At 40.3% G+C, this 14,292-nt stretch overlaps 1 protein-coding gene across 1 annotated transcript in view; it reads right to left on the reverse strand.

Annotated features, from left to right (window-relative positions):
• Window positions 1–14,292, reverse strand: part of BMPER (BMP binding endothelial regulator) — a 260,618-nt gene that overhangs the window by 92,278 nt on the left and 154,048 nt on the right. The window contains exons 8-11 of the mRNA XM_011973136.1: window positions 10,189–10,298; window positions 6,857–6,997; window positions 4,012–4,116; window positions 84–129 (exon numbers count right to left, since the gene is read on the reverse strand). Of these exons, the coding sequence (XP_011828526.1) occupies window positions 84–129; window positions 4,012–4,116; window positions 6,857–6,997; window positions 10,189–10,298 (402 nt within the window). The remainder of the gene's footprint in view (window positions 1–83; window positions 130–4,011; window positions 4,117–6,856; window positions 6,998–10,188; window positions 10,299–14,292) is intronic.

Raw genomic sequence — 14,292 nt, forward strand, 5'->3', positions numbered from 1 at the left:
GAAACATACACCCCTATTTTTCTTGTCTCACTATAAAATGCAAAACAAATACTAATAGCACATTTTCAAAGGAATAAACTTACTTTCGGTGCAAATAGGACAGCATCCTTTTCTGTTGAGAATTTTGCCCTAATCAGAAGAAAAACAAATAAAAAGTTAATGTTAAAAAAAAAAAAAATGGTCTGCTGAGGACAAATATCTTTTTAAAATCTAATACAAGATAAACCAATGAAATCAGTCCAAGCTGTACTTGAACTCAATGCCCAGATGGTGATGATGATGTTGAAAATGAAGTTTCAAGTATCAGCTTCTAAGGCCAGGCAAAGTCATTCAGTAAACTTTCCTGTTTTTATCCTCCAAGAAATATAATACCTAAAGGGCTCACTAGTGTGATTTTTCTCACATGGAAGGAAGATGAAGACAGTCTGGACTCAACCTTTTCATTGGTATCCAAATCTAGCCCTTTAGAGACCAAGGGCACACACATAAAAATGAGAATTATCTGTCAACCTATAGATCCCTAGAAGACCTTCTTTCTGTCTTTGCTTGTTGGAGAAGCTTAAACAGTAAACTGTAATCCAAACTCAGGAATCATCAGCCCTATGGATATGGGCAATATCTGTGCTACAGATCAGATTCAGTCAGATTTCTTGTTTCAGAAAGTGGCAGGTTGTCCATGTTGAATAACTGTTATGCACTCAAAGCCAAAGAAGCTGAGAATTTTGAAACACTGGGTAATGTTTCATTACCTTTCTGGAAATACACTGCAATTTCCTACACTGCACGTCTTTTAAGTCTTTTTAATGCATGACATTTAAAGGAGGTGACGTATTCTTAGGACTCATATCAGAAAATTAGTTATCTTATCTCCAACTCAATGGTTAATCACAGAGAAAAAGAAATGTAGAAGAAGTTTAACATTTAGAGAGCACTTGTTATATAACAAACATCTTATTCGATATTTTACTTATGTTACCCAATGTCGGGTTAGTGATAAGGATTTAATGAGTTAATACTTATGACCTATTAAGATTTAATGAACATTAGAGATTTCATAATCACTGTTATTAAGATGCACAAGAACCTTATGAGCTGAGTATTTCCCTTTTTATAGGTGAAGAAATTGATGTCATGCAACACAAGCGTAGCAGAACCAAAAATCAAACCTAATTTTGTCTGACCCTAAAGGACATTTTCTTCCCCCTGCAGAGTTTTGTCCTCTTGAGTCCTTTCTCTTTAAGATAATTTAATATTTATCATCTGCTATACGCTAGACTGAGTGCTATGCATTCCTCATACTTTATCATTTAAATTTCACAATAACCCTCCACACGCGGTTGTCCTTATCCCCTGTTTACAGGGAACTAAGGAAACAGACCACGGAGAGGTTGCCAAGGCTCATGTCAAAGCCACACGGCTCACACACTGCTCATTCACTCACTCACTACTGGTCAGTTCCATCAAGAGTAGGCTTAAGTACTCAAAAAGAAAAAAATTAGATTGACTTAAAGGATTCCGGTAAATTATTGAATATCTTTAATCAGGTCTGATTTGTTTTTGCATCAGCTAGGCCTAAAATGATACATTAAAGGCTTTGACAACTTTGAGTGAGACTTAAAACTCAGTCCCAGCCAGCCATCCCATAGTGCGGGAGCATCACGACATATTTTCATTGCCTAGAGCTCTGCTGTCAATTGCAATTTGGCACAGGGGTCTCTTTTGGTTTCTCAAGACTGAAAGCAGTTGCAGATGAAGCCAAATGAGGTCAGCTCAGGCTGAGGGAATGACGGCCCCAAGAGGATTAAGGTGCTCTATCCCAATGCAGCAGAGCCGCCTTAAAGCCAAGGCCCCAACCAAACATGACTACAATTCCCTACATCCACATCTCAGTGGAAACTTCCATCTCTCGTCTTCAGAAAATGAAAGTGGCAGTGATGATATCACTAAATTAGATGGGGGAATAAATCAGGTACAAGCTGCAAAGTCAGAGCACCTGGGTAATATGCAATTAGCTGTAAGACTCTGGTCATGCTGCAGGCTCATCCATGAGCAGGGTCTAGAAATAGCACCCACCTCAGAGGGGTGACGTTAGCATTAAATGAGATTAGCGTTGTGACTATAAAATCTCAGTACGTATTAGAGATGGAGAGATGACAGTGTCCTGATGACCCAGTCCCCACTGCAGCCCTCATAGCCCTTCTCACAAATGGCACTCCTTTGCATCTAGGGGAGTTGCAGGATGGCGGGGTGGGGAGCGGGGGCAGGACAGGATAGACAGGGAATCCAATCATAAAACCCTTCTTCCACAAGAGACATGTACATCTGGAAAAAGAGATATGCAGTAGCCAGGAAAGACAGAGCAGGGAATACAAGCTACTCTCTCTCTCTCTGTTTTTTTTTTTTTTTTCCCCAAAATTTCCCCAGGCAATGTAGGGGAGGGGAAGTAAGTTTTTAACAAGATTTCCATGGTAGATAGAGCCGAGTTATCTTCCAAAGATCTCCTGCCGGCCCCTGAGAAGGGAAAGTGTGAACTGGAGGAGTGGTTGGAAGGAAGCCTAGAAATAAAAAGGTGGTCCCTCAGGCAGGGGCCTTGGCAGGGGCACCAACAAGCTTTGACAAGGCGTGGAGGGGGTGGGTGGGGCAGGGAAAGGCCTCTGCTTGGAGGGATGGATGCCCCTGGCCCAAATGTGGTCTACAGTGATGGAAGGCTAATGAGACACCAGTGACATAAAGAACGTTGACCTCCCCCCGCCCTCCCCTCCCCCAGCAAGAGCACAATGAAAACTATCAATCCAGCTACAAGTGGCAGAATTCAAGTGAAGCTGGAAACTCCACGGCGGCCTGCTGAGGCTAGTTATTTGAGCCACCAGGTTGGCACAGCATCCTGTTTTTGTCTTGTAGAATAAGGAAGCCCATTATTACTAACATGTGCTGCAAGAGTTCATTAGCAGCGAGGGTTCCCAGAGGACTGGCATAAATGATGTGATCCCATTTTTCCCAATGAATATTTATAAGCAGACCGTGTTCAAGTCTACTTATTGTATCTTCTTTTTTTTTTTTTTTTTTTTTTTTCTTTTATGGGAGGCTTTCAGTTTTATGTCTGAGGCTTTTTAAAGCAAGACTAATTAGGGTGTTTTTTTTTTCTCTTTCTTTTCCTCTCCTCTTTATTCAGTTGTGCAATAGCAACAGCTGTTGTTTTTTTGTGCCTCATTTGGCACTCAAGTAAAAACAGCAACTTTTGTTTATAATAATAACAGATGTGAATAAAATTAAAAGCTGTCTATAACAGAGAAGGGAGGACATGTCCTGAATATATGGATATATTTTTTCATTCACGGGAAGGTATTGAATAGGGTTGACGTTTTCCCAAAATGTATAAAACTTTAAAAGGTTTCAAGTTGCTGAGGTGAATTCAATGGATCTCATGCTTTAGAAGATAATGGTTGCTTTATTCAGTGTGCTGGAGCTATGAGTTTTTGAAAAGAGATATTTCCATAAGGATGCTATTTCCATTTGGGGCTACAATGGAGGCCAGGATTAGAGAGAGAAAACTTCAGCAAAGAAATCGGGGATGCTGTGAGGCAGGAGAAACCCCTTGTGGAAATATTAATAAACAACCACATGTTACTTTGAATGTCTATAACAGGAAAGCTCTGATTTGAGAAGGGAGAGAAAAGAGGAAAAGGCAAAAGACAGTTACAATGCTAAACAAAACCTGGCAAAAGAAAGCAAAGAAACAGATCTTGCAGGAGTTGGAGAAGTTTTACAGAATGAATGGGAGAAGTCAATAAGAAATCAGAATTCGGACAAGAGCAAAGCAAAAGCTATTTTCATGCAAGGATAAAATCTGCAAAAAGAATGAGCAAACTTCGCAAGGGGCATTTGGCTACTCAGGAATGTGGAGGCTTTGGGGGAGCTGGAGTCGGTGTTTGGAAGATGGCATGCGACCGTGCCACACACAGGACATTTCTCAAGACACTGAGGTAAAGTCGATCTGCATTCCAAACGTACCTGTGGGCAGCTACTGATGGGAATGCACTGCTTATTGCGACACTCCGTCCTGCCTTTCACACAAGCACAGATGGTACAATTGATAGAGGACCACATCTCTCCATCCTACAAGAGAGGACACAGGATCCTGTCAGCAGATGGAGGCTGACAGGAGTTGAGGCAACAGACTGTAATCTCTCCATGGAGGAAAGCATTTCTTGCCCTGAGTGAGGGATGCCATCATTAGACTAAATGACTCAGGTGTTTGTATGTACCCAACTGATTTAAGATAAAGATTAGTGAAGATTTCAGATTGTGTGCAAGCGTGTGTGTGTGTGTGTGTGTGTGTGTGTTCCTCCTCCTGGATATAAAAATAATTATTGTGTGTTTAACCAAGGCATATTTACATCTTGTTGTCAATCATTGTTTACTTAGCTGCACCCTAGGGAAAAACCAAGCATGAATTTTCATACACGATACAATGACAGTAATCTAATTTTCCCCTGTTTGATAAGACTAAAATATTTAAGCCATCCCAAGCACCAATAGTTAATTGAGATGTCCAGAGATGGTTAATTACCAGATGTGCCATGGTTCTGGCCCATATGGGACATGCATAAAAGAGAGGCTAATTCAAATGACTCCCAGCGCTCGGACAGACACTTGATGGGCAAGTCACTGAAAATGCAGAGCTCAGAGAGAAGACTCCAAGTGCCATAGATATCCCATCCCTGCCTATCTAGTTCTCTCCTCTCAAAAAGCAGGGCAGCACTTTGGGATTCATTTCCTGGACTAGACCCTTGCTCAGACAGAAAGAGCTATTTAAGGAATTTCTTTCACTCATGAAATGTATGATCTGTGAATGCCAAATACACAAAAAGCCCTTGTACCTCTGGAGGATAGGCAGGGATGTGCATCCTTGCTTGTGGGTAAAAAAGATCACAAACAGAGTTGGGGTGAAAACAAAACAAGGATTCCTTCCTGAGCTTGCAGATCCAAGAAGCAGATTTTTGTTAAAAACAGAAACAGCTGAGATATTGGATGATTCCCCTACCTCTTTCCCTTCCTGACTTTTTGAAGCTATTTTAAGGACTGTCTACCCTCTAGTGCCTTTCAAGAGAGAAAGACCCGACTGAATCTGCCTTAAAGGACACCGGACTGTTCCAAGTTCTCTGAGTACACATTTCTAGGAATCCATGTCTCCATGAATAATTTTAAGCCTCAGTCATTTAAAGGAACCGTTTTTACAAGGTGACTTACAAGTGTATTGCAGTGGGGCGTGGTGGCTCAAGCCTGTAATCCCAGCACTTTGGGAGGCCAAGGAGGGTGGATCACAAGGTCGGGAGTTCAAGATCAGCCTGACCGACATGGTGAAACCCCATCTCTACTAAAAATACAAAAATTAGCCAGGCATGGTGGCGTGCGCCTGTAATCCCAGCTCCTCAGGAGTCTGAGGCAGGAGAATCGCTTGAACCCAGGAGGTGGAGGTTGCAGTAATCCGAGATCATGGCAATGCACTCCAGCCTGGGCGACACAGCGAGACTCCATCTAAAAAAAAAAAAGAAAGAAAGTGCATTGCACACAGCACCATAGTGAGAGTGAGGCTGTTTCATCTGGGTGTTCTGGAGACAGAGGAGGAGGAGACTTTACATCAAGAGGACATATGAGCATCTCTGAAAGCCTGGTGTAAATACAACACACATGCCTCCCTCTTCACTGGGCATGATACCTTATGTCTTTTTTTGTCTTCAATTGTTTTCTCTTTTTTAATTTATTTTATTTTATTTTTAGTTCTGGGGCACATGTGCAGGATGTGAAGGTTTGTTACATAGGTAAACGTGTGCCATAGTGGTTTGCTCCACCTATCAACCCATCACCTAGGTATTAAGCCCAGCATGCATTAGCCATCCTTTCTAATACTCTCCTTCCCTCTACCCTAACCCCCAACAGGCCCTATGTGTGTTGTTCCCCTCCCATGTCCATGTGATCCCATTGTTCGGCTCCCACTTACAAGCGAGACCATGTGACACCTCATGTCTTCTTACTATTCCATCAGAACCAAGACCTCTCCCTCCAACTACTTCAGCGTGATAGGAAGTCTGGCTCAGTGCAGCATGCCTGCAGAGCTACCACAACTGACTTGTTTATGTGGGTCTTGATTCTCACGGGTATCATGAGGTGACACCTTCGATACACAGTGATTTGACTCCTTCCACCCCTAGGGAAAATGGACTAGGTAGGAGGTACTTTGGACAAAGCCAACCATCTTTCATTTTGAAGTTTAAATGGCCATTGCACTGTTTCCCACTTGGGGTCCTCAGAAAATAATGTAAAATGCACCTGAGATTGGTAACAGATGGCCAAAAGACAACCTTTTCCATTCAGCTGGGCAGAGCTCTCTCACCTGGCTCAACTACGTACGCTGTTCACATCCTTATCTGAATATCTTCCAAATGAGAAAATTTTTATTTGCAAAGGTAGCTTTGTGGAAAACTTCTAAAAGCATCAAACTGTATAGATCCATCAGGATCTTGACAGGGATCATCACCTTGACAAGTGTCATTGAGCATCTCCAATGAGAAGAGGTACTCCCAGGTATTCAGGTAGGTTTTACAGGCTTAACATATTTCAGCAAAAATATAGTCAAGAAAAACATCTTTCAGAGGGTTGATTCTCTGCACTTGATTCTAACTATATATGTATATATAATACTGTAATATAAATACATTCTATTAATATATGCACACATATACATTTGTATATGTATATAGAAATTATGGGATAACCCAATTTGCCTCGTGTCTGGAGCTTTTTAATTGTCAGCATAGTAATACAGGAGTTCCCATGTGCTTGTCTCATGACATACCCGGAAAATCTTGTTGCCAAATTTGCACACTTTGATGTCTTCTGGGGGCACTCGTAGGAGGCACTCTTCACAGCAGCCCTTCTGGCCTTGGTCGCAGCCACCAGGGTGGGAGCACTTCTTCTTGCAAACCACAGTAGAGTCCTAGGGGCCCAAAGGCAAACTAGAAATTAAAAATGATTCTCACCTCTACCAAACATCCTACCTGGCCTTCCTTTCATAACCCATAACTATCTGTGTCAAAGTCTGTAAGGTACCATATTTTAATGTATTGCAATAAATATTTCATTCACTTCAAAATGTGATTTGTTGACTAAGTATCTAGACCAGAATATGAGGGCACTATGGAAACTATGGCACGCAACCCCTCCCTCCCAAGGATTTATGATTTCACGTTCCAGAGACTGATAAGCCCACTCCACCAGCCTGTGGCAAGACCACCCAGCTCCCCACGAACCACCAGTTTCCTTCTTCCTGCCCTCTACCTCTTCGCAACCTGCACTAATAGTGCTCTCTTGGGTCTCCTCCATGGCTTTATGCCACCTTTTGGAGCTTAACGTAAAGGCACAATATCTTTGGTCAGAAAGTAAAAGTTAAGAGCAAATGCACCACCTCAGGACAAGATTCCTCAAGTGTGTTCTGTGCTAACCAAGGAACTGAACGAACAGTTTCAAAACTGGACCTGGGTTCCAGACCTCTACTGGAGTGGAGTGACTTTGACCAGGCCACTTATCCACTGAAGGTGAAGAGTTGATATCATCTGTAAGTTAAAGAAGTATGATTTGATTTCAAAAAGAAGTGCTCTTCTGCCTATTGTTTCTCAGGTTTACTGTGCCTCTTAAATGTAAAATACCCGGCATATAGAAACTATTATAAACCAACTTAAATTGGAAAATAAATAATCCTTTGTCAAGCCGCATATCCTGATTTCTTGTTTAAAAACAAGGGCACTCCCTACCTCTCAAACAATGCATACTTCACTGTAGATCTCCCTGCTTTCATTGTGTATGTTTGTGTCTGTGTGGAGAGAGACAGCACGCTTTATGTACATATCATTAGACTGTGGTGCCTAGCACTGTGTTAAACAATGAGAATTCAAATACAGAGATGCATAAATGTACTTCTGTCCTCAAGGGGTTCTCCACAATGTAAGAAGGGAGATAACCGTGTAATCAAGCAAATTGCAATTATAATGTGGTAAACACAACTCTAGCAAAGGTGTAAAGATAGCAAAGACAAGGGGAAAGTTACCCATCCAGGTAAGTCAGGAAAGCCTCTCAGGTTGTATGACACCTGAGATAGGCTGTTATGGATGAAGAAGCATCTGCTAAACAAATTTAAAGATGGTAATAACATCGCTGGTAGAGGAATTGTCAAATTTGATGGCATAGAGACCTGAAACCATCCTGCATGCAGAAAAATACAATTGACACTTGAGCAACATGGATTTGAACTGCAAGGGTCCACTTACACTCAGAAATTTTTTCAATAGAAGTTACATCAAGTGTGCCTGCCTTTCCTGCCTCTCCTTCCACTTCCTCTGCCTCTTCTATCCCCGAGACAAGACCAACCCCTCCTCCTCTTCGGTTTAGTCAATGTAAAGAAGATGAAGACCTTCATGATAATCAACTTCCACTTATTAAATAGTAAATATATTTTATCTTCCTTGTGATTTTCTAAATAACATTTTCTTTTCTCTAGCTTACTTCGTTATAAGAATACAGTATTTAATACATAGAACATACAAAATATGTGTTAATTGACTGTTTATATGATTGATAAGGCTTTCAGTCAACAGTAGGCTATTAGTTAAGTCTTTAAGGAGTCAAAAATTAGACATGGATTTTCAACAGTACAGGGAATCAATATCCCGACTCCCACATTGTCAAAGAGCCAACTGTATTAAATCATATTCAACAGGTTCCTGCACCTGCCATGGAAATCATAAGAAACACTGGAGGGATACTAGAGAAGGAAGCTCAAAGCAGACAGAAAATAATACTGATTACTCAAAATGATTGCAGCTTGATTTTTCAAGCATTTAATATCCCCAAGATGACTGTGAATTCATACTCTAGTGAAACACCCTTTTGGAGGAAGAGTATTAATTACACTTCCTGCTAAGCACTGAGACGTATTACCTAATCATCTCTCACGGAACCCATGAACCCGAAGCACGGCAAGTATAACTAACTCCCATTCATGGGATGCCTTGCTTTCCTGTGAGCAAGAGAATTGAGAATGTGATATGTTTCATCAAAGGCTCAGTATCCCCAAGAGGAAGCTATCTCCTGCGAAATTCTTAGTGGAGAGGAGAAGTCCTGAGAATGAAGGCCAAGGCAAGAAGGGGGTGCTATGTGGTTAGCAGAGGATAACACAAACCATGGGAGGAGGAAGAAGCTTCAGTAAGGTATTCTCAGGCTCAGGAATTACTCATGTTTGGTGTTCAGTGGAATGGACAGTTCAGCCCTTACCCAACCACCCCCTGAAGTGGTGCATGCTACTGAACAAAGCATGTAATCAAGAACTACTGAGCTCTAATCCCAGCTATTGACTCATAACTGACATTGAGTAGAGCTCCCCTCTTTCCCTCTCCAGACCTTTAACTATTAAAAACAAACAACAACAACCATCACTACCAAAGTGTATTCTAAACTTGTCAGACAGATGTGATTCATTAACTCACTAATGAATAATCCTAAAGTCCTCCCTGATAAATGTATTTCTTCCTGGTTTCCAAAATAAATGACAGCATAAGTATAGTCTACGAATATGTGATGTGTGTCCCTTTAAAATTCTGAAGCTGTGGAATTATTTATATAGCAGTAATTAGACTTCTGGTTGCCTTTTGAGAAAAAATGAGCAAAGCTTCGAATAAGACATGATACAATAAACAACACATAAATACTCTCTTCCTAAACTGCCAGGTTTATCTTTGTGATGAACTGTAATTCCATGCTTTCCTCTTCTCTTGAATGTGATTAAAAGCAATTTTTATTGCCAGGTGTGTTAGAGAATTCATCTTGGATAATTAAAGCCAGAGGGCACTGCCATATATGTTTGTCTGATTTTAGAAAATCCTCAGAACAGGCCCTTGGAGCCTGATTCTCACTACAAGGAGCTAACTTCTTGGTCCTTAGAAAATGATTGAGCTACAGTTTTAGTGCTATGTGTAAATTCTTGGTGACCTTGAGTATGATTTTCCTTGTAAAATGGCATCATTAATGCTTCCTCCCAATAAATAACACACCATTGGCTTTGGTTGTGGCTGTGATGCTAACACTGAAACCCAAACCCTATCATTGCTGGACCACAGGCTCTCAGAGCTGCCTTACCCTGCAGGTGCAAGCTGTGCAGTTATCGTACAGAAATGAGGATCCATTGTCATAAACATCACTTCGAAAGAGGCAGCTCCCAAAAGGGAGGTCAAACACTTTCCTCTGACCTAGAGAGAAACAGAAGCACAGTGTAAGTAAGACAGAATCAGGGATGTCCCATTTTGTCATCAGCGATTTCATCATAGGTCCATTATACATTTCATAAGACCAAGTAAGGTAAGTCTGGAGCACAAAAATAGAGCCTTGGGTCAGACATGCCTAAAGGATTGCCAGAAGTCATTAGTTTGGACAAAGGTTGTTAAAAAAGAGTTTGATTCCACAATGAAGCTTGTAAGTTCAACAAATCTATAATGTGTTCATCACAGTGAACCAAAATCACTAAGACATGAGCTCCCCTCATGAAGCTCACCGTCTAGTGAAAAGGCACACTCATCAAAAGCTGTTTCAAAACAACAGTAAAGTAAGTTCTGGAAAGAAGACGATCTAGAAACTGTGGGAATTGGGAGGTCAGAGAAGAATTCTTGGAAGATATAATGCCTGAGGAGCTTCTTAAAGAATGAGTAAAATAATCTAAAAATTGGGTATGGGCAGTGGGGGAGATGGGTGGAGGTAGGAGGAATCAAGATATTTCAAGAAGATCTCGAATGAGCAAAAAGAACTAATGAAATAATGTTTGCTATGGTTTGAACATTTGTGTCTCCAAAAAAATTCATATGATAAATTCGAATCACCAATGTAATGGTATTAGGAGGTGGGGTTTTTGAAAGGTGATTAGGTCAGGAGAGCAAAGCTCTCATGAATTAGATTAGTGCCCTTATGAAAGAGGCTCCAGAGAGAACCCTCACCACCACGTGACAGCAAAGTAAGAAGACACCATCTATGAGCCAAAGAGTAAATCTGCTAGCACCTTGTTCTTGGACTTCCCAGCCTCCAAGACTGTGAGAAATAAATTTCTGTTGTTTACAAGCTACAGAGTTTATAGTATTTTATTAGACTAAACAGACTAAGATAGCACCTTAGTCTTGAAATTACATAAAGGAATAAAGGGTGAAGCTAACTCACACAGAGGCACATGTCAAGTGTCCAGCCTTTCATAGGCATAGTATCTCTGTAGAACTTGCTTGGTTTTCCCTGATGTGAAGACTGGATTGGTGAACAAAAGGACCAAAACAGCAATCCCAAATAAAGAGTACAACCTAATTTCCTCCTTTCTTTTAGTATTTGAGTTTCTACTCCTTGAAGCACATCAAAACATCTCTGCGATGTTACTTTAATTAAAGACTAAGTTAATTCATGTTCACTGATCAAATTTCTATTCATACCACTCTTTCTTCTTGTAAAAACATTAATAGCAATTTCTGTTTATCAGTAGGCCCAATGAAATGCTCAAAATACCTAAACATACTAAATGCTGTTCCCAGAACTAGAATTGTTGGAATAACTGTTAGTGGGAGTCAAGAAAAACATGCTCTCTTCCTATCATAGCCAACCTCAAGGCCAGGATACAACATAGATGCAGAACTAAATCATTAGTTTGGTTCTCACCACCAAGAGCAAACTTGTTGGCCCTCAAAAGGTGGAAGTGAGTTATAATTTGGATCCTACATATGGACTCCCTCGTGACCAATGAGTATGATTTCTCCAGGCCTCACTGACTTCACTCATAAAATGGCATCATCAATACCACATTGCCATGTCACTACCTCTAACTATGGTGTTAATATTGAAGCATACAACCAAAAACTCTTTCATGGCTAGGCATGATTTAGCACGATGATTGTTAATTCCCCAACTAACACAGGTATTATGTGCACACCCAGGTCTTGAGTCTCTTGAACTTCCTAAGAACTGACATAGTAAATTAAAGGATTATCTGCAAAATAAAAAAAAATTCATTCTTTCCCTAAATATTCCTCTAAGGAACCCAAATAGGTTTACCCTGAAGAATCAGAAAGCTGCACACAGCCTGGATCACATAGATATTGCCCATCCCATTATAATCACTTCTGTCTAATCGCACCTTGGTTTTAGGACATTATAATAAGAAATATGACTGAGCAGTTATTTTTTTGTATTTACTATAAAAATGATGGTGAAGTCATTTTTCACTGCTTTAAACATTATCATCCTTTCAATCAATCAATCAGGGATGTATTTCTGTCCTTTAATAATTTAAAATATCTCTGCTTCAGTTGAGTAATTTTTTTAATTGGGATAATCTGGTTTGCCTTTTTACTATCCTTTATCTATATGTGCTTCATGTATTTTGTAAGTGGTCTTAAATCCTTGTTGGCAAAAGGCAGAAGATAAATAAATAGATAGATACAGAGCACTGTGTAGAAGCTTCATCCTTCACCAATCAAAATGCACCTTCATCATGGCTGAGCTCCACATTGTTTCTGCAGAGGCCCTTCTACCTCTTAGAGTTAATGACCCCTTTCTGCATTCCCATAGCCTGTTGCCTATGCTACCACTATAGCAGTCAATATTGTTCCACAGGTGGAGGAATGGCTGGATGGGTCTATTGATCAATTGATTTATTGATTGATTGACAAACAGACTCTTCAATGTGCTTATCCCCCTGAACAAATGTGACCAATCACTTCAATTCTTTCTCACTAAAATGAAAATTTTACCTAAAATTGTAAATATAAAACTCTTGAAGCAATGCCTGATGTTCATTACACATCCTGAATAAATGGCAGATGGTATGTATTATGATTATTAGAGGTGATATAATTTAAATATGAACCTGGGCTGTGTCAGTGAGAGTGCACTAGGTGCTGCTCTGTGTATATTTTCCTGTGCTGAGACTCTCCATTGAGAATGAGGAAAACAAGAAAAGGAATGTTGCAAAGGCAGAGGTATATCATGTTAACCCTGCCTAAGGGAAAATTTAAGAGCAAAACAGCACCCAATCATCTAAAGTCTAATTAGACTAAGATTTCAGCATCTAGAAAGCATCCTAGTGTTTGCTTTTTTGTCTTTGTATCTTGCTGTGTGGGAATGTTGGTTTTTACCTTCAAAGAGCATAAAATCTTACCTTAATCCCAAAGTCATCATGGTCCAACATAAGATAAAACATTCAAGGGAGTGGTTCAGAGACTTTGTGTACAGCCTGACTTCAGACATTTCCATGTCATTCCACTGGGGTCTAGCCCAACCAAAAAAGATCTCATTTGGAAGAGTTATGATTTTCAAGTTTCTCAAAACTTACTGTTCCTTTTGTAGTATGCCTTATAACCATAAATGAACAGAAAAACCTGCATTCAATACAATAGCTGTTGCTCATATGAGAAGCTTCTGAACTGACACAGCATATCCACAGTACCAACTTCAAAGCATTAATCAAGCTTACTTATCTTTGGAGCCAGACCCAAATGCCATCCCCTTTGTCATGGCTTTCCTACTTAAGTGGCCACTGCTTCCACCATGGCCCACAGCATGATGATCTGTGCCACACCGAACTGGCTAACCCTATTCCAGGGACACTAATACACACTGGCAACCCAAACAGAACACATAGAAGTGAAAATGTCTTTAATCAGGAGCGTCTAAGCAATTCTCCTTTGCTCTTCTGTTTCACATTTACTTTAAATGTGTGTGTATGTATGTGTATACGTGTGTGTAGCAGGTGTATGTGTGTATGTGTGTTTGTGTGTGTGTAGCAGGAAGGCAATCATTGTTAGATGAAGTTAGCAGGAGAAGCCATCAAAGAGGTGAAAACTCTTAGTTTAACAAAATACCTTTATTTGTCAACTTGGTCATAAAAAATAGAATTCATGGTATGACTGTGCTAACTCGGGAATGAGAAAAATAAATCAACAAGCTGTTTCAGAGTTGAAGACAGTAAACTCTGAAAGGAAGGAGAGAGGATTCAAGGAAAAGGCATGGGCCTTAAGTGACAGGAGCTCAAATAGAAGAGACCATCAGTAAAATTGTCCCGAAGGCAAAACAATTAAGACCTTTTAAGAACGAGAGTGCTTAATATCCCATATTATGTTGTTCACTATGCTTCTGTGTAAAATAATCACGCTTACTGCCTGCAAACCCTCAGTGAAATCTGCTCTCCAAGCCTTGACTCAATGGCATCACAGGATG

Source organism: Mandrillus leucophaeus, unplaced genomic scaffold (genome assembly GCF_000951045.1).
Source record: "Mandrillus leucophaeus isolate KB7577 unplaced genomic scaffold, Mleu.le_1.0 Scaffold100, whole genome shotgun sequence".
NCBI lineage: Eukaryota > Metazoa > Chordata > Mammalia > Primates > Cercopithecidae > Mandrillus > Mandrillus leucophaeus.